General features: G+C 45.3%; 1 protein-coding gene across 3 annotated transcripts in view; it reads left to right on the forward strand.

Moving 5' to 3' along the window:
* The window catches only part of COL28A1 (collagen type XXVIII alpha 1 chain), a 1,696,952-nt gene that overhangs the window by 464,793 nt on the left and 1,210,845 nt on the right, over positions 1-21,314 (forward strand). For all 3 annotated transcript variants that reach the window (XM_069648530.1, XM_069648529.1, XM_069648528.1), the window contains exon 13: positions 19,910-19,978. In XM_069648530.1, coding sequence (XP_069504631.1) covers positions 19,910-19,978 — 69 coding nt within the window. The remainder of the gene's footprint in view (positions 1-19,909; positions 19,979-21,314) is intronic.

Raw genomic sequence — 21,314 nt, forward strand, 5'->3', positions numbered from 1 at the left:
TTCGTCAGATATTATATTACTCTTAAACTTCCTGGAAGATACATTCTGCCTTTTTGGCCTCATTTGGTTTTTAGATTTCTTTTTGAATACGTTATAGCCCAGCGTAACTGACACCCGCTGACCCTTCTGAACTGTCGTCTAAGCACAGATTACCGAGTCCTCCCCTGGGATTAAAACCGGTTGAGTGGCCTCACTGCTCCACATCAACTAGCCGCCAGAATACTTCTCCACAGGCAGATCCTTCGGAGAGGACCCCAGTTCTTCTACAGAATCCCCATATGACAATGCATCCAGAATTATTTGTACATACCGGGGGGAGAAATGATGGGGACTCAGTAGGTGGAGAGGATAGAATATCACCTATAAGATCCAATTTTAAGGCTTTAGCGTTAAGCAAATTGGAGTGTGTGTTAACCTCATCGTAGATGTTGTCATAAAGTGAGACAAATGAGCTCAGCACCATATTCAAGGATGATACTGGTGGTGACGTCAGACAAATTCTTTCATTGACCTCCTGTAATGTGTAATGGAGGCCAGATCTTTCACTACGGAAATTAACTTCCCCAGATTTCAACAGAAGACCACCATCAGACTCTTTACCCAACAGGATCCAGTCCATACGATTCTGCAAAGTCTATTAAGCTCAAGTCGGTGACGTGTGTGCACTCAATTTGTGCTTTGCCTTTAACCTTGGCAACCGATTTCATTTCCGTGCTTGATGCCAATATCACATAAAAGTCAATCATTGTTAGACCCAATATAGGGGAATGTTTAAGAGATTCGATGATTGGTGGGAAAAGTTTCTCGTGGTAGACTTCCCGTGTAGTCGCCGGGAGACCTGAGGCTGGAGGTACCACACAAGTCTCCTGGCCAAGTCTATTATCTCCCAAGTTCATGAGAAGTTCAGCGACAATTATGTCTTCCTGAGTGGAGACACAGTTTGTGGCCGGACCCATTGAAGGGGTGCCTTCAATATGAGCCACTTTGGGGCCCTCTTCGCGGGACCGCCAGGTTTTATGGGAATGAAGGTGGAGCAATAGAGCCCTGAGAGAAGCACAGCCAGCCAAACAATAATAGCAGCCTTTCCTGCAGACTGCTTTCACTTAGCAGCCACTTCGCGGTCTGCTTCGCGGGATTGGGAGGTTTTTATGGGAATGAAGGTGGTGCAAGAGAACCAGCGTAGGTCCGGAAAGCGGCACAGCCAGCCAGATAATAATAGCAGCCTTTCCTGCAGACTGCTTTCACTTAGCAGCCACTTCTAGGTCCACTTCGAGGGACCGGCAGGTTTTATGGGAATGAAGGTGGAGCAATAGAACCCACCTAGGTCCTGAGAGAAGCACAGCCAGCCAAACAATAATAGCAGCCTTTCCTGCAGACTGCTTTCACTTAGCAGCCACTTCGCGGTCTGCTTCGCGGGATTGGGAGGTTTTTATGGGAATGAAGGTGGTGCAAGAGAACCAGCGTAGGTCCGGAAAGCGGCACAGCCAGCCAGATAATAATAGCAGCCTTTCCTGCAGACTGCTTTCACTTAGCAGCCACTTCGCGGTCTGCTTCGCGGGACCGGCAGGTTTCATGGGAATGAAGGTGGAGCAATAGACTCCGCCTAGGTCCTGAGAGAAGCACAGCCAGCCAAACAATAATAGCCTTTCTGCAGACTGCTTTCACTTAGCAGCCACTTTGCGGTCTGCTTCGCGGGATTGGGAGGTTTTTATGGGAATGAAGGTGGTGCAAGAGAACCAGCGTAGGTCTAGAGAAAAGCACAGCCAGACAGATAATAACAGCAGCCTTTCCTGCAGACTGCTTTCACTTAGCAGCCACTTCGCGGTCTGCTTCGCGGGATTGGGAGGTTTTTATGGGAATGAAGGTGGTGCAAGAGAACCAGCGTAGGTCTAGAGAAAAGCACAGCCAGACAGATAATAACAGCAGCCTTTCCTGCAGACTGCTTTCACTTAGCAGCCACTTCGCGGTCTGCTTCGCGGGATTGGGAGGTTTTTATGGGAATGAAGGTGGAGCAAGAGAACCAGCGTAGGTCCGGAAAGCGGCACAGCCAGCCAGATAATAATAGCAGCCTTTCCTGCAGGCTGCTTTCACTTAGCAGCCACTTCTAGGTCCACTTCGAGGGACCGGCAGGTTTTATGGGAATGAAGGTGGAGCAATAGACTCCACCTAGGTCCTGAGAGAAGCACAAGCCAGCCAAACAATAATAGCAGCCTTTCCTGCAGACTGCTTTCACTTAGCAGCCACTTCTAGGTCCACTTCGAGGGACCGGCAGGTTTTATGGGAATGAAGGTGGAGCAATAGAGCCCGCCTAGGTCCTGAGAGAAGCACAGCCAGCCAAACAATAATAGCAGCCTTTCCTGCAGACTGCTTTCACTTAGCAGCCACTTCTAGGTCCACTTCGAGGGACCGGCAGGTTTTATGGGAATGAAGGTGGAGCAATAGAACCCACCTAGGTCCTGAGAGAAGCACAGCCAGCCAAACAATAATAGCAGCCTTTCCTGCAGACTGCTTTCACTTAGCAGCCACTTCTAGGTCCACTTCGAGGGACCGGCAGGTTTTATGGGAATGAAGGTGGAGCAATAGAACCCACCTAGGTCCTGAGAGAAGCACAGCCAGCCAAACAATAATAGCAGCCTTTCCTGCAGACTGCTTTCACTTAGCAGCCACTTCGCGGTCTGCTTCGCGGGATTGGGAGGTTTTTATGGGAATGAAGGTGGTGCAAGAGAACCAGCGTAGGTCTAGAGAGAAGCACAGCCAGACAGATAATAACAGCAGCCTTTCCTGCAGGCTGCTTTCACTTAGCAGCCACTTCTAGGTCCACTTCGAGGGACCGGCAGGTTTTATGGGAATGAAGGTGGAGCAATAGACTCCGCCTAGGTCCTGAGAGAAGCACAGCCAGCCAGATAATAATAGCAGCCTTTCCTGCAGACTGCTTTCACTTAGCAGCCACTTCAAATATACTAATAAAGCAATCTTAAAATAATTATAGGTTATTTATCTTGCACATTTTAAGTTATAAAATGGCATGTGTCCATTTGTGATTTTAACACAATATAATTATACACTGAATGCATTAAAGCATGGTATTGCATCTGCACACGAGCACGCTGATTGACTTAATGTTTATATTTTTCTACCTCAACTATGATATTGTGGGACATCTCCAATATTTCTAATCACATTCCCACCACATTGTGATGAGATTCTGTAAAATGTTTGACCAATGTTGAGCAAAAAAAAAATTCTGGGTTATTTATCTTGCAAATTTAGATTAGCAAAATGGCATGTGTGCATTTGGGATTTTAACAAAATATAATAATGAACTGAATGTATTAAAGCATATCTGATCCAACGCCTTTTCATCTAATCACTTTAGGCGATAGTGATGGTATTGCATCTGCACACGAGCACGCTGATTGACTTAATGTTTTTTTTTGTACTTCTGCTATGATATTGTGGGACATCTCCAATATTTCTAATCACATTGTGATGGGATTCTGTAAAATGTTTGGCCAATGTTGAGTTTGATGCTTTGGAACCTATGCATGATTTATGTTCAGTCTAAAGTTGTCTGAATTTTCTCCAAATGTGGTCAACATATGTGTAACCAAATGAACATTTAATGCAGTACAGTTACAATGTTGTATGAGAAGAACAAGAAGAATGATGTATTAATTGTGACTTCTTCCTATGATGAGGATCCAGTGTTGCATAGCCGTTGGTTCTGCTATCACAGTGCTTACAATGTAAGCATGGAATTGCTCCTCTTTGTTCCATGGCCAAATACAATTTCCTGTGTGGCATATTTATTACTTTTGATCCACAGTTTGCCTTTTAGATTCTGGGATCTCTTGTAAGAATACAATGGGTTGTAGCTAAACAGAGGCACAGGGCCTCATTACCAGAATGGAGGTAGCCATGGAGCTATTAGCTCCATGGCTGCCTCCGTTCCGGGCTCCATTACCGGGTTCCTGCAATGGGGACTTACCAGGTTACTCCGACATAGGAGGACCCGGTAAGTCCTCCTTGCAGGAACCCATCCCCATTCCCATTTGAGCCCCCATAGGGCTCAATGGGAATGGGGAGGGAGGTAATAACGGGCAGATTACATCTGGCCCTTTATTGCCTCCCTCTTCCCCTCGGGGGTCCCAGAAAGCATGCCTGGTTTTACCAGGCATGCGATCCGGGTCCCGCGACGGGAAGCACGTAATCGGCGCTCCCGTAATGAAGGGTGCCATTCCTGTACCGGCCCCCTTCATTACGGGAGCGCCAGCCTTATAATGATGCCCACAGTGTCAACTAGTGTGTAGCCCATAGGTTCAACATTATTTTACAAATACCTCTGGACCTTGGTGAATCGTTTGTTACAAAGGTTTTGCTTCCTTTTGACCTTTTAGATTTTGATAGCAGTCATTACTCTAGATCAGACAAGATTATTGCTCCGAGGATCGAACTGAAATCCATTCTTTTGCATCTTCGGACTTGACATTTTTTAAACTGTTCTTCGATATGAATCTGGAAAACTCCCACTTGTGTGTACCACAATTTTATACCAGGTTGTGTGCTTGGAAAACAGAGTCCGGCACTTTGTGTTATTTGTGTGGAAAGGGTCCTCTATTATTACACAAATAGGTATTCATGAGTGGGGAAGTTCCCTTATTTGCATCGAGATGTCACATGCAAATGACAGAAACTGATTACTCGAGCACATGGTTCTATCAACAAACCATGCCCTTGAGCAATCAAGCCATGTATGGGGTTGGCAAACATTCCCTGTGCATTCTCGTGGGCACACATTTAGAGAGGGAAAGGGCAGTCCAAGGGCACTTCCAGGGGCTCCTCATGGGAAGTTCAATTACAGATTGACCCCTTAAAATGTCTACTCAGCTTTGACCCTCAATTCCGTGCTCAGAAACGAGGGTCAAACTCGAGCTGGTTCCTAGCAATGCATGTGGGCTCAGGACAATATTTAAAGTTTCAATAAGGGGCTCAAAACTCGAGTGTGCACCTGGCACAGACTCTACACTGCACCAAGTGTAGCCCTGAACCTTTGTAAACAGGCAGTGGGCTTGTTAGTTATTTTATGGGGCTCTCCCATTACCTATCCAAGATACGCAAACTTCATACATTCCAAAGTCCATAGTGAATTTAATTACATCGTTTGAGGGATTTGGCTATTCTGCAAATTCCTCTTTTTCTATGCTTGTAACGCATCATATTGTTTGAACCATTGCACAAAGATGTTCTAACATTAAAGGGCCGGCCACTTTGGATCCCATGGCAATTTTGACTATGAGGGTTGCTCCTTAAACATGAACACGTTATTTTGTTCAACAGAGAAGGCTGAAAGTTGTATTTGGCATGGCCTCATGCAAACATCGACCTGGCCTAAGAGCTCCAACCAACATTCCTCAGAGAGCTTGTTGCCCACCCTTGTCATAGTCCAAGATAGGACTCTGCAAAGTATGGTCCCTTGTCCATGTTCACCCCTGCTTAGATGGTGATCTAGCTCCTGCGGTCTCTCTAACATTATGCAAGCTTAGTGCCCAGTGGTGGTGTGGCTTAGTCCTCCCAGTCAATGACAGAACAGTGGCTTTACCACACAGCAAAGCCCCCACTCTGATCCTCCTGAGAGCAGGAGGTTGCCATCTTCACCCTCCAGGTGTAAGCTAAGTGATCCCGCGCCCAATCCCACGACCGCCTTTTCTAATTATTTCCCCCCACCTCCACCCTTTGCTACCTTTAACTTCCTTCTCCCTCACGTGTGCCGGGAACAGTAGTGTTCCAGGCGCTTCCCCAACACGTGACTGGCCACCATGCAAAGGGCGAAAGAACTACTTGTAGTTCCCTTCTCCCCGATCCATGGTGGCCATTTTATTTTTAAAGTTGCAAAACTGCGAGGACGGCGTTTTACAACTTAAACACTATTAGTACCCTGGTACAACATGCCGGGGTACTAATAGCAATATTACCTGAGCAGGGGGGAATTACTGGGCCTGGTAATGCCCAAGGCTCAAGTTATAGACCTCGCTTTGCTAAGGATTTGTAGCTGCTGCCCTGTGTCATTACCTGGCCCGGTAATGCCCACCCGGGCTTGGTAGTATTGACCTAATTGGTCTTAAGGCATGAGAGTGGGGCATAGTCAGTTTCTCATGGACACTTGTGTTTTTGAATGAAGTACTGTGCTCCCTAGATCGAACCTCCCTGACTAACTGATAACTAACCTACCCCCAAAAACCTCTTCAGGATTGATGAATGAAAGGAAGAAAGAGGTTAACGACTGGAATGCCTAATACCTGAGGTGCCCTCAGCCGGTATGAATGGCCAATCTAGCCATCAGCCCACTTACTGTCCAACGTTAACAGAATGCCGTCCACTGGCAAGGACTTTACATCCTGCCCCACCTGGTCCTAAAGATTAGCCCTCAGACAATTTAAATCTGAAAGCTGCCACTATTAACCTGGCTTAACACTGTACCGAATGAATGTATTCGTCCATGGTTTCATAAACGCACATAGAAAGGGGGAACGTACAAGAGCACCAAGCTGTGAGGCTTATTAACACCCCCACTAAGGTTTCTGGTTAGTAAGGAAATGGATCCTGGAGTGAGGCGCCCCTGGCGGTTTCTGGGTTGGTGGGGGCGATGATCTTCCTGGGGAACATCCTGGCCTTCTAATGAATGATCTCAGTGTCAGAACTTGCCTTGGAGCCAATGGTCTCCCATCTTGAGAGAGCACACCTGTCTGATGAACACCATGACCATAAATGGTTCCTGTGTCTACCTCCGTGCCTCCCGCCCCCCCCCATTTGAAAATATGGACTCCCCATGGCATAGGGCCTGTGAAGCCTGAGGGCTTTCTCTCCTCACCTTTTTTTACGATAGACACATTATGAATCTGTTAACAGGGCCATGTCAGCTAATAATTTAGGAATGAAATACCAGAAAAGTGTAACCAATGAACCTTTGATGCATGTAACCCCACAACATGACTTGTGCCCTTCCTAGTCCCAACGAATGAGAGAGGGGCAAGACTCCAGGGATGAGCATACAGCTGGCATCTGAGCCAGGCTGTCTTTGATCCTTGCCATCATGGCTAACTGTTGAGCAGCGATTCCAGCATCCAATAAAAGTGTCTGACTGGGAAGAGGAAGTCGAGATTACATGATTGCCCGTGTCTCAGAGGTGGGGGGTGCTGTAGTGAAGGGATCGGGCACTCTCTGCTCTTCATGAAACAGGGAGGGCTCTGGGTGCAGGGTTTGATGAAACGTACGGAGCACCCCTGGACTGGCCATGGGTTTGGGGGGCAAGTCCTGTACAGTAGCAGAAGCTGCAAACAGCTGGGGAGCGCTTGCTCTCTTTCATTCTTTGGTCATTGTGGAGAAATGGGCTGGCACATAGTGTGCCTTGGAGAACTTCCCTAAAGTGGTGGTCATGTGAATATGAGGGGTTCTCTGATTCCCACTTTAATTGACCGTTCTTAATGGTCCCAACATTTGCCTGTGTAGATGTGCCAGCCTTCATCTTACTCTGCATATCTTTCTCATGAGTGTCTGGGTGAACAGAGAAATAGACTGCATAATTAAAGCCAGGTGTCTCCCACTACTGGAGCCCATATAAGATGCTCGTAAATAAGAGATCACTCTTCTAATACACCCACTGTGGTTTAGGTGGAACGCACGAATCAGTGAAAACATGTGGAGGCAAGCTGTATGCATGTTTCCTGTAATCTCTGCCCTTTCGGTCAGGTTTCCAACAACCTAGAGAGCCATGGAGATGAAATACGATCTGTATGTTGTGGCAGGTGGACAGTCTTGAATCCCTATGGATTGCCACCTCCTTTTAAAAATGACAAAAATAAGGCAAAATGCACAGGAATTCATTGTAATGACCACCGCCATGTTAGCAAAGTGCACTTCACGCAGAGGGGTGATCAAAGATTGTTTCCAGCCGGAGCAGTACAAGACCCAATAACTTGGGAAATGTTTGGATTCCTTTTATCACCTAGGCTAACATTTATTTATTTATTTTTGCAATTTATATAGTGCACCCATCCCGAAGGCATCTAGGCGCTCTTCTTACACAACATAATCTAAATCTACAGTACACTTAACACGAAGCTCCATTCCTGCCCTGTCCTCGGAAAATCACTGTACTCCCAAGCAATCACGGCAGGGGAGTTGCTAGGTCTGGAAAAGACCCGGGGCTAAGCTGATGTCAGAATTGTTGGGACTGGGGGCTAGCTAGTCTTTTGGCTGTAGCTCCTGAGATTCTATCCGGGGCTACAACCAAAAGATCAGGGGCTATAGCCCCCTTAGCCCCCCCCCCTAGCAACGCCCCTGAATCACGGGACCCCTCCTAATAACTCCACTCTGTGAAAGGTAATGGAAAGGCAATAGGGGCATGTCAGCATCACACAGACACGTCTAGAGCGGGGGTGGACAGGCACGGCTAGAATCGCTGCACTCATGGACCTGTCACTGAGCGCAACAGGGGTTCTAGTGCCACCCTTGTCCGCCAGTCACCCGCATTCTGGCGACTTTGATTGGATATGGGCAGCTTCAAATTGCGTCGATATTATTTGAATGTGTTTGTGGATCCACTTTAAAATCAATACTTACTATGAGAAGCTTTAACACTAGAGATAAAGTCAAGATACAAATACCTGTATTGTGTACTAAAGATTTATTCTGACGCCAACACTGATTAAGGAATGGTTCTCTGCACTGAAAGAATATGAAAATGGTGAGTGCAGTTCTAGAAATCATTTTTGGCAAAGGAGCGCCATCTGCAGTACAGAGAGGACAGTTTGCTTCCCCACCATGTTATTAAACTTTTTTTGTTTTTAAGGTGAGGTTTAAAAAACCGCAAAACATTTATCACGTCAAGAGAGTTTGGTTTATTAACCGCTTAAAACATTAATAACATGTATTCAGCAAACCTTCAAAAGAAGACCGCCAAACAATCAGAGGCTGTTATTAAAATGCAGCTGAAGTCCTTTAATCATTTTAAGATTGAGATGATTTGCTATGCCCAACATGGATTCAGAGAAAAACACATTTTTAGTTGCTAAAAATTGATAATATTGCACCGGCAATAAACACAACACGCACATTTTAGAAAGAAACGAAACAAGCTCTTGTATAGTGCACCACTGCCATTTGGAAGCTCTTCAAGAAAAAAAAGTGGAGGGGTAGAGGTTGTTAGTGGGATGGGAGGAGGGCAGGAGTGAAACCTGAGGTGTTGATGTGTGCAGGTCGGAAGTCCCGAGGTCAGATTGCCGGTATGGCTCTAGGTGGTTTGGCAGTGACACTTGAGCATGTTTTTTATCGAGGCAGGAGAGCGCAAGATCTGATAAATCGCATCAGTGCAAGACAGGGTTAGCTGCCAGGGACGTCATTTCACCAAATGCCAGGGGTAGCGGAAGTGAAATCACATGACCTTTGACCTCTGATGACATCACAAGAAGTTATGTCATTTGACACCCACCTCGAAGTGACATCATGGGAAGCGATGGAACACAGCATTTCACCCCTTGACAAAACAGGAAGGGACATCACATATTGTTCCTAAGTACTCTACGAAAAACATGGTTGCACTATCACTATAATGTTATATACATTTCATACAAGAATGGATCACCATATGTATCGTTAATATCAGTGTGTATAGGACCATATTACCAAATTACTGTGAATGCAAGCAGACGTCCAAGGGCAACTGATAATGATATGTTATTATATAGCACTTACGCTATAGCGTTTTATATAGATCAAATTTACATACAATATCACCCAACCTGTGCTGGTACCAGGGGAGTTGCTAGGTCTGGAAAAGACCCAGGGCTACGCTGATGTCAGAACTGTTGGGACTGGGGGCTAGCTAGTCTTTTGGCTGTAGCTCCTGAGATTCTATCTGGGGCTACAACCAAATGATCAGGGGCTATAGCCCCCTTAGTCCCCCCCTAGCAACGCCCCTGGCTGGTACTCATTTATCGACCTCAGAAGGGTGAAAGGCAAGTGCGACCCCTAGCGACCCCCGAATGACGTCCCTGTTAGCTGCTGATTTGGAGATTGGGGCGTGTGCAGATTATAGGGCCAGCGATGTGAGCTTTATCACAGCTCTATGTGTGTTCGGAAGCCATGAGATTACCGAGTGCAACTGGTCTGTGTAGTGTAGCGTTGCAGGACATATACAGATGAGTTCATTATTTGGGGGATAAAAGTGGTTTGGGGTTAGTGTGGAATCGATTTATGGGGTCTTAGTACTGGACTGATCCACTAGAGTTCCAGTTTGTTCTTAACCTGTAAGTGGGCTTTTAGTTGTGTTGTTCTCCATCGGGAGGAAGAGTTGTTGTTTTTCTGGTTTCCTTTTTAAGGAGAGAGCAGGAGAGGCTGACACTATTATGTTCGAATTCTTTAGATATTGGTATTCAGTCATAGAGCCACCTGAGAAAAAATCGCCAGGGGGCAACATTTCCCCTAATTCGCACTCCCATGAACATCATGCACTGTCCCCAAATATTCTACGACTGGAAATAGAATAGTAATTAATAGCTGTCCTAGAATATGGGGGGAAGGCTTTTAAAGGTGTGGGGGAAAAATGGCCTAGCTGGCAACTGTTTCTCTGGGGACATTTTGACATAGAACGGAGATATCGACATCTTGTGGGACAGTCCAAGGCACGTGTTGACGATGCTAACCTGCCATCTCAGTTGCGTTGTGACTTGCAAGGACAGTTGTTTCTATCATTCAGTGCAGAAGGTCATTTTAGGATCAAGGTCTGTGATGCTCCTTTTGCTCCAGACATTGAGGGTGCTTTTCTAGTTTGCCAGGTGTAATCTTCTGAAGCCAGTTTTGAGTGATTGTCTATATATTCAGCAACATATTTGTGTCTCATTCTGCAGAGAATTGGATCACAAATAGAGAGGTTTGTGACGTTAAAGTTATGAGTAATCATCCCGGTGACAGGAAGATGGGTTTTGCAGGACTTGCTTTGATCGCCAGTTGTAATTGCTAGCTTTGAAATGTTTCATTTGTGACCCCGGCGATTTAAAACGTATTAATGTTGTCAAGGACCAAAGAAGTTGCCAGTTATCACTGACAATGTAGGCAACTCCCCCAAAACAGCTCCTCCTGCCCGGGGGTGCTTGCTAGTTGCTAGAGTCTCTAATTGCTACCATACTTTGTGCATCATAAAAACACATCTAACTTGTGGTGCAATTCTCCCAGAATGCGATACCAATACATTGCCTTCTGCTGTCGATCACCTGAGTTCTCACTGAACTACAGAAGGAGCCAAGTCTCGTGCATGAAGAAACAGACTTGTGAAACCACTAGAGATGCTTTTGTCGGACCGCTGATTTCTTCTTCGGTCAAGGAGGCCAGCCAAGGTGCTTTGCCCTTTTGGAGTAGTGAGAACAACTACTCTCAGCGCCCCCTGCTTACCCACTGAACGAGCCCCTTCAGAAGGGTTCCTGCGCCATTCAGTGAACTGTCCAGCTCTACCTCAGGGTATCCAGCAGAATCTCTGCCGTCTCGAGTGCAAACCCGATACTTGGGACATTGATTGCTTGTGTTCCCGTGCATTCTCCCACCAAGAGCCGGAGCTCCGCATAATTGCAGAACTCAAACCTACTGACATTGGGACTGACATGTAGCAATCCCGCACAATAGAACACATGCGAAAGCAGCGTAATATTAACGTTACCCCACTTTTACATGTAATCGGAGTTCAGTGCATACATACAAATGAACACACACATCAGCACATTTTATAAATATACTAAAAACGTGCTCAGGGCTTCAGTCAGGGGTGTACTGGCCTATAGGGAACTCTGGAGATGTCCCGGCAGGCCTCTGCACACCGGGCCTCTTTTGTGCGGTAGCCTATTTTGTTTCCATATTTTTGCATCTAGGAAAAAGTATTGTGCTGGCTGAAAATGTGTAACATGGGGCCTCGTTGGTAATTATGTCCGGGGCCTCTTTTGTTTCCTAGTCCAGCCCTGGCTTCATTGTGGCTCATTAAGCATGGTGGCAGCTCTGCCGGGGGGAACACAAAAAAATGTATATACCACAATGTATATAGCACCTCTCATGGCATTTACCGAATACTGTAACATAGCAATTGCCTATACATAATAACAAGTCCCAATTATTATCTCAACATCATTTATTTTATTTATAGATAGAAAAACACATTGAATATATAAAAACCATTCATAAAATAATTCGAACCAATGGCTCCACAATTACTACCTCTGCCGGGGGTTGATGGGGGCATTATTGGATCAGGAAATGCCCCGCGGCCCATAGTTACTTAACAAAGGCCCAGGGCATTACTTGATGTGGTAAAGCCCCCTCAACGAGGTGCTTATTGCTATTAGTACCCCAGCCCGTTAGACCGGGGTACTAATAGTGTCGTTACTTTAGTTGCAAAACAGCAGCATTTCGTAACTGTAAAAACAAGAAAAAGCAAAGATGGCCGCCATGGAACGGGGTGAAGGGACTACATGTAGTCCCTTCTCCCTTTCCATGGTGGCCAGTCATGAAAGGAACACTGAGGGACGTGGCTGCGACCAGTGCTTTATTGGGCTGGTAAGGTTTGTAACAATCTGATTGTCCCTCGCCGGCTACTAATACAGTTTATCCTTCTAGATATATACTTCAACCCTGCGGGATTGGAGACCTCACTAATCCTGCAGCAGGGGCATCATCTGGGTGCCTCCAGTGATAGGAGCTGTCACCCTAATGCCCATTTGCCGATCTCTAGCACCTCCCTTTCTGACCTCCGGGTCAGAGTCTTTAGCTCCACAGACTGCTTCAGGGACTGAAAACAAACAAGCTCTTTAATAGCTATGTCCTCCTTCTATTCTTTACTCCCCTAGTCTCTTTACTCTGCTCCCAGCATCCAGTAAGAGGCTGATTTTGTTAGTGTGTTTATATTATACTGCACAGAATAACAAACAGAAAATTAAATTACCTCTGGATGCAGAAGCCAACTCACAGACCACTAATCCAAATGAGCCAGAACAGCCACTGAGCGATTAAGACAGAGCAACATAAAGTAGAAAAGTTGGGCATAAGTCAAATCTGACTCAGATGCGCATTCCAAAACTTAGGAGCTGGCCCAGATAAGCTTCTATCTCATCTAGTTTCCGAGATGAAGTGGCGCATGACCATTAAAGTGGCCTTAGAGGAGCGCAGGTGTCTCCATGGAATGTAAGGAGGGATTTGGGAAGCAGAATATTGAGGAAGCATTATTTCAGGCACTTAAAAAACAAACAATACAGCAACTATTGTAGTTGTTTCTCCACAGGAAGCCAATAAAGGCATGGAAATCAGGAGACAGTCAAACATTAGTCCTACTGCAACATCCTGAACAGGTGCACATGTTCGTATGTAGGATTTCCAGCATGGATAGAAGCTATGTATCTAATTTGAAATTCACCACCGTGCCCACAACTACCTTGTGGCGATCACTAGGAATTAAAGGGAGAAACCGCCAGCAATGGCGAAATTTGAAAAAAGCAGAAGTAGGCCCACTGGCAGTCATTCTGCTTTAGAAGCAGTCAGTTTAAACCCACTTCCTTTCATACAATCATAAAGCGATGAACAATTGTGCTGGAGACCTTCACTAAAGAGTAGGATTTGAGTGGCATCAGCCTATGAATGGTAGTTGAAACCCATGTTGCTAATTAGTTTCCTCAGGAAGACCAAACAGAAGTTAAGAAGAACTTTGACTTAGGAAACACTTCTGGAACTTCGCCGTATGTCAAAACCACTGTTAGCACCTGGGCGACTCAAAAATCAGTGCAAACAGAAGAAGTTGGTGATTCACGGTATTGAAAGGGGCTGATAGTTCAAGCATGACAAGCAAGACTAGGTAGCCTTTGTCAGATTTGGTTAGGATGCTATCCCAAACTGACAAGAGGGCAGTCTCGGTCCAATGAATGGGATGAAAACCAGACTGAAAGAGACATATAACCCCTGAAGAGTGTATAAAGCCTTGAAGTTGGAGTATAGCAACGTTTTCCAGGATCCTGAAAATCCAAGTAAGACTTTCAATGGGCCAGTAAATCTTGCAATGAAGGGGCTCGGGTGAGTTTTTTAAAAAAAATAGTGGAATACAAATAGCCTGTTTTAGGGAGGCAGGCACCCTTCCTGTAGGAAATCATTGGATAACATGGTTAGAAAATTGCCTTTTATATAGGTTTTGAGAAATTCCTAGGCCTGCAAATGGTCAGCTTCGCCACGAGATTCCCTCTAAAGTGATTCAGCCTGTCTACAATTACACTTAAGAAGAAGGTGGTCAGGGGTAAATCAAGAGAAAGAATAGTAGCAAGGGAGGTAAGTTTGTTATTTGCCCTGGCAAGATGTGTCCTGGGACTGAGGTAATCCCAGGATGGGCAGGTGTGGTGCTCCCAAGAGAACAGATGAACAAAGTGATCTGACCAGCCCTGAGCGCATGGTTCTGAGAGCACAAGGTTCATATTCATGGACAATATGAGATCCAAGCAATGCCCTTTAACATGGGATGGGTAGGGACTTCAGAAAGAACGATAATGAGCACCTCTATGTTTTAGAAACTTGATACATGCTGAATTAGAAGAATATTCATGCAGAAGTTGAAGTTGCCCACAATCAATACATGTTTTGCATCAGGGACAAATAAAAAAAAGCATGTTAGAAAAACTTGCTAAGATTGGATCTTCCGGGGGCATGGAGGATGATAGTAAACCAGGCATTTCATTTATAGGCTGTTTTAATGATGATGTTAATACCTGCAATCTCAGCTGCTGTAATACAAGGGAAAAATGGGCTGAGGGCTAGTTTAAGAGTGTTCCAAATGGACATTGGGAGTGGGGGCACAATGCTATAGGGAAAGGAACCGCTAGCCTTGGTCACAGGCACCATCTGGCAACACCAGTCTCCAGTGCAGGGCCCATTGTTTTGATGGCCCCTTTTTTATCAAGGATAGAAGAGCACCTAAGGTGAGAGTTGGAGGGGTTGTGGAGGGGGTCAGGTGACAGAAAGAGTCTACTGGGATACATGATGCAGGGCATGGGCCTTGAAGTTGCCAGCCACAGATGTCCAGACCCAGCCTTGTGTGTCCAGTGCTAATTCACACTCCTCCATTTATGGACCTTCCAAACCTTTTTGCTTTTTTTGCCTACCCTATCCTGACTTTTCCCAGTGGAGCCCAGCCTCCAGCTTTACTCCCCTGGGCCTTTGCTCACTTGTTAAGGGGAAACTGACATGTCCTTCAGACTGTCAGTACTGGGAAACAATGTTTCCCTTAGTATTTGACTATGTTGGAATTTCTTGGTAACTTTTGAACAGTGCACAATGTACCTCCCAGTACCGTGCGCTGGGGTCCCTTTTTGTTTTATGGCCTTAGATAGACACCCTCGAAAAGAATGTTGGTGATTGTACGAGTGAACCTGGGACGAACTGGTGGCAGCAGTTACTTTTCATAATGTTTTACTTCTTTTTACTGAATCACAACGCGTTTACCGTGTTTGGTTCAAGACCAGGTTACGAAAATGGGCGAGCCACAAAGTCTTTTGTTCTGTCCCATGGCCATTTTGCCCCTTGTCTTCACCCAGGTCGAGTAACCCGGGGTTGCCTTATTTGGGCATGCAGTCTCCCACGAAAACCGACCTCTTTCGCGGGCTTCTACCTGTCTATGTGCCCAGGAAGCGGTTGGGGACTGTCTTGTCCCAATCCACACTACTACTACTGGTGCCAGGATGTCTGGAGTGCCTGAATGACTGAGACCAACTTGAACCGTGATTGGTCCACGACTGGGATGCCTGCAAGAGAGCAGATCTTCAATTGGAAGTCCTTGATTTTGGCGCAAAGCTAATCTTGGATAAGAGAAGGGGCTCTGCATCCATTCAAGGTCGATCACCTGAGTTCTCACTGAACTACAGAAGGAGCCAAGTCTTGTGCATGAAGAAACAGACTTGTGAAACCACTAGAGATGCTTTTGTCGGACCGCTGATTTCTTCTTCGGTCAAGGAGGCCAGCCAAGGTGCTTTGCCCTTTTGGTGAGAACAACTACTCTCAGCGTCCCCTGCTTACCCACCGAACGAGCCCCTTCAGAAGGGTTCCTGGGCCATTCAGTGAACTGTCCAGCTCTACCTCAGGGTATCCAGCAGAATCTCTGCCGTCTCAAGTGCAAACCCGATACTTGGGACATTGATTGCTTGTGTTCCCGTGCATTCTCCCACCAAGAGCCGGAGCTCCGCAAAATTGCAGAACTCAAACCTAATAGCGACCTCGACTAAATTGGCAAAGTTTGATCCAGACTGTGCCGAGGCTCCATGAGTACTTGCACCACTTATCGGTGGCCCCCTGGCACAACCAATACATTTTACACATGAGTATCCCTTCGATCTTGGCTCGGTTAGCATGCGCTCCCTATCTATTCTCGCCTTTCAAACACTGCTTTGCCGTCAAGGGGAGGGCCTATCGAATAATGGGAACCAATTCTTCATTGCTTCAAGCCCCTTCCTGACTTGCTACAGCCTTCCCAAGAAGACACGCTTTTTGTTTCACCTGCTCGATCGTGCGTTTATCCCCACAACTGTACTTTTGAGTACAATGCTCCCCTCGTCTTAGGGTTGAACTCAAAAGTTAGGGAACGACTCAGAAGAATTGCCTAATGCTCTTAATGTGTTAACTCAACCCTCTCTTTACAGGTTGTGGCTGTGTTTTACCACTGTATTGCATTAGGAAACGTAATGTATATATATATTGTATAGTATAAGGATTTTGTGTGATTACTGTTTTTCGCATTACTAGAGTTAGTTGCATCTTTGCTCGGCCGACAATAAATGTATAGATTTGTTCATATATACTTCTCTAAGAGTAATCTGTGGTTCTTTGCTGTGTGTGCTCTTTGTGGGATTTCGATCACTCTCCCCCATCCTGAGACTCCTGCCAAGCTACCTAGATTGGTCTGGCTTGTCCAGAAGGTTTCCCAACCGAAGGTGGCCTCTTAAACTTCTGTCCACCAGGTCAGAGTTTAGAAATCCATCTTAACTGATAATTTGGCAGATTGCCATCTGACAAGGGTGTAGAAGCCTTGGCTTTTTAACATTTTTATTTAAAGAATACAATTATACAGTTAATTCCACCACAGGAAGGAAAATCTGCTAATCAGATTTCCTTTTCATAAATTCCATGCCAAAAGCATAGTGTACACCTTTGCCCTGCTGAACTGGCATCCTGATCAGCAGTGCCTTCTCTCCAGTGGCACAGAGCAGGCTCCGGGGTCATAAGTGCCCATCTCACAGCTAAAGTGACAGCCAACTCATTGCAGCATAGGGGCTGCATTTATGATATGCACCCCAGCTCCCAAACTAACATAACTATGAGAGTTTCTATGCTGGTGGCAATGGCAGTTGTGAACTTCAAATATAAATGACAATTCTCAGAATAATTGCTCCCACATCAAATTGATGGTATGGTGTAGGACTTGTAAAGCGCAACAATCAACTGAACAAAAAACTGGAAGCATATTACCTCGGGGACAAAACCTAAATGGCCCTAACGAGGGAATAAGAAAGTTATGGGGTTATGAAACGTGTCAGCACTGTGAGCTTAGCCGAGCTGTGGAAAGGTCATGTGTATTCTGGCCTGACTGCTTGGTACCCCCAAATGTCAGGGCATGAGACTGCTTGGCAATTCCTTTTCTTTGATCCCTTGTGCGGTCGAGTAACAACTCTCTGTAGAAAGGCAGCCTCCTATCAGGAGCTGGCCTGAGAAACAGGAATCAAAGGGTACACTTGTCCCAAAAGGTCTAGTTTTACACAAGGGTGATGCATACCAAAAGGGCCTTTGATGATATTGGCGAGCAAAGAGGGAGGAGTTAGTGTAGACAGAGGGTGCTCAGCCAGAGGAAGGAAGATTCCACCATCTTGATTTTCTCTATCTCTACCCTTCCTTCCTCTCCCCTTCACTTCCTTTAGCACAAAGCACTTTGATTGTGATGTCAGAAGGCAAATACCACTTGTTGCAGGCACAAGGAAAGGACTCCTCAAAGCAGGCTTGCTCTAGTCCAATCTTCTGTCTCCCACTCTTCTTTGATTCCCTTTGGAATAAAATACCGAAGGAAAAATGTGTTGGACCTCTTTTGAGAGAGTTGACTTTCCAAAACCTTCCACTAGTGAGGTGAAGACAGAGTGTCCAAGGTAGAGGCGAGCACTGTTACCTATCCATTCCCAGTGCACATTGGGGATGAAATGCTGGTGGAACAAGGCCTGCATCTCTTCCAATTGCACTACTGCCCATGACCTTGTTGTGGTGGAGGACCCAAGAATGTTTGCACCCACTTTCCTTGTGTTAGGAGGCTGAGAACAAGGACTATTGAGAGGGACTTAGAGAACCTGAGAGCCAAGACAGCAGGATTCCTGCATTTCCTGCTATCGAACTGCAGTGAGCTGCGATTCGAGCCTGCTTGACCCTCTGAAGTTGCCTTTGGCACTCATCTGATCTCCAAACTGCTGAATTATATGTTTAAATCAGTTTGCCGCCGCACCACACTGGCGGAGTGCATCGTTGCCTCAACTTGAACTTGAAGCTCCTCATTCCATCCATAGCCTTCAAACTGCTGTTTGACCTGCATCATTTTTGCTGCCGATCTTCATCGCCAGTCGAACTGCCCTTGATGGATCATTGAACCGTGCCGATCGGACCCACCTAACTGGAACTGCGCATTTAGTCACCAGCATCTTGCTTTGAACCACAATAAACTTCGGTTTGATCCTTGGTCGACACCGCTCACCGTCTAGAACAATGCAACTGATGAATTTGAACTGCTTTGAACTGCAAGAACAGCACGAGAAGCCCTGTGTCACCATAGTCGAACCACCAAGACCAGCGAAAGGTACTATTGACTGGTAACTGCCCCCTTGCTCCATTTTTGGGACCCGGAGACTGGCTAGGTCACCATTCATCCCTTTCCGCACACGTCCATATCCATTTTACAATCAGTATTGTTAAAAACTGGCTTTTTAACTCCTGATTCATTGCTCAAAGTGCTACATCTTCTATCTTTACCTCTTCTCTGAACTTTCAGCAGGGGTGGTTTTTGTACAGTGTAGTTTCTGATTTTGTGAATATATTTATAAAGTGCCATCAGTTGTAACTGCATCAAGGCAAAAAGTCAGTGAGCTCATAGATGAAAGTCCCCTACAGCAATCTTAAGAAAAGCCTTGTGGAAAGAAAGGTAGTTATCCTTTCCATAAACAGGGCAGCAACTAAGACTAAAAATCTACGATCACGTCTGAATTGAAAGATGGATTTCAGGATCTCTCGCATGGGCTGATTCCCGGATCTTAGAGAACGACCTGGTCTATGAAGACAAATCACCCGGGAAACCTAAGCATTCCTAATATCCCTCTCTAGGCGAGGTGCCTATTCACCCAAAGAGTTGAAAGGTCAATGTAGGGGGGAGTGAGTGGAATGGTGGCTGAGTAGTTGTATACGAGAATGAATAAATGAATGAGTGGGGTAGTAATGAGGAAAGTGGATTACATACTGAAAGAGGGCAAATGGGAGAAAGTGGTTAGATGAATGGAAGAAAGAATGGATGCACAATTAAGCAGTTGGGGCAATTGGTGGATCGGTGAGTGAATGGGTGACTGAGTGTGAGCAAGCGGTTTGATGCACTCGTTAGTGGATTGATGGGTGGCTAGCCACATATGTCAGGAGCAATGAGTGGTGAGTACACGTATTAAGGGTGTGTATTAAGGGTGCATACTTGGTTACCCGATGAATTAGGCTGGTAAGTGCTACTGTATATAACGATGAAAAGATGAGCAATGGTCAAATCAGGGACAATTGGCCAAAATGCTTTTCAGTGATTCAGTGACATGTAACCTACAATATTTATTTTCATTAGGGAGAAAAAGGCGAAGAAGGAAGAGTTGGACCTATGGGGCCCACTGGGATTGGGGAGCCAGGATCACCTGTAAGTTAAAAAAAAGTGATGGTCAGACATTCACAATAATGATAAGTCAAGATGTGTATTGAATATTTTCAATTAGTTAATTAAAGCAATGACAGAGGAACATATGTTTGTTTTTTCTCAGTGTTTTGCTGGTGGTTCTTGTTGCGTTTCACAAATTGTGCATATCTTACAACAAGCACATTTACTGTATTCTTTATTGGTGTGGAAATCCTAAAGACCTGTCTGTCGTAGACAGTATGCTGAGGAGGTTTTGCATAATTCAATGTTAAAGCAGAGCAGATGTTTATACTCTCTGTGTTCTTATTGGCTAACATCCATTGAGTAAGAAAGTCTTCAATAGACCTACGTGTAAATCCTAACACAAATTATGCTGCCTTTTGGTTAATGGAAATTGCCAGATACATTTCTAACAAAAAGGCAAATAAAATGAACGTAATTCTTTTATCAGAGGACAAACAAAAGGCATGTGAACACTGGATGTCCAGCGAATATAAAAATCATTAAAAGGCCCCTAATAAAAGTACCCTTGGCCTTAATTTAGTAGATCACTCCCATTGTCTCTCCTTTTCCCAGAGGCCCTTTCTCCTCCACTTCACATCTCGGCTTGCCCCTGTTGTCAGTTGCCCCATTTCCATCACTCACTTCTGCCTGCTCCCTCCAACACACTCAATTCCATGAACCTTTTTGGGGAAGGAGGCATCTCTCTCCTTGTCGCCTGTATCTACTGCACTACTCTACTCCGGTTTCCACTCCAGCATAACGCAGTCCACACTTGTTAATGTCAGACCACCTCACATGTATTTTAACTGTTCATGTTTAGAGACACTTTATTTTGCTAACACAGGGAAAGCTTTTTAAGAATGTCATTAATTGTATATGTTATGGATAGACTTCTGACATTTAAGAAAAGCAAACACTTTCTCTCCAGTTATGCCTGATAATCCCATACAAATGCTGCTGGAGGCGGGAGCGACTGCCTTATCTTCATGAGATGCCTAGTCCAGGTTAGATTCATTTAAAAGTGAATTTATCTAAGACCAATATTTCAATAGTACCAGGAAACTAAGCAGAATGGTTTCAATGAGGACAGATTTGCTGAGGTTCTACTATATTGATATATTGATATTTAGGCCAACGATTTAACTTCCATCTCTCCCAGCACTAAAGCTTCACAAAATAGCCATGTGCTTAACAATTCCCTTACTTCTCAAGGTACGAGCAGCTCAACATCACCTGGAAGAGCATGGAAATCTACTTCCGGTAACCCTGTTAGTCGTAGAACCTTTACTTGGCTGTAGCTAACTAAACAGAGCATCTGGAAACATATGATCAGACT

The sequence above is a fragment of the Ambystoma mexicanum genome, chromosome 2q, assembly GCF_040938575.1.
Source record: "Ambystoma mexicanum isolate Mex_15411 chromosome 2q, UKY_AmexF1_1, whole genome shotgun sequence".
Classification (NCBI taxonomy): Eukaryota; Metazoa; Chordata; class Amphibia; order Caudata; family Ambystomatidae; genus Ambystoma; species Ambystoma mexicanum.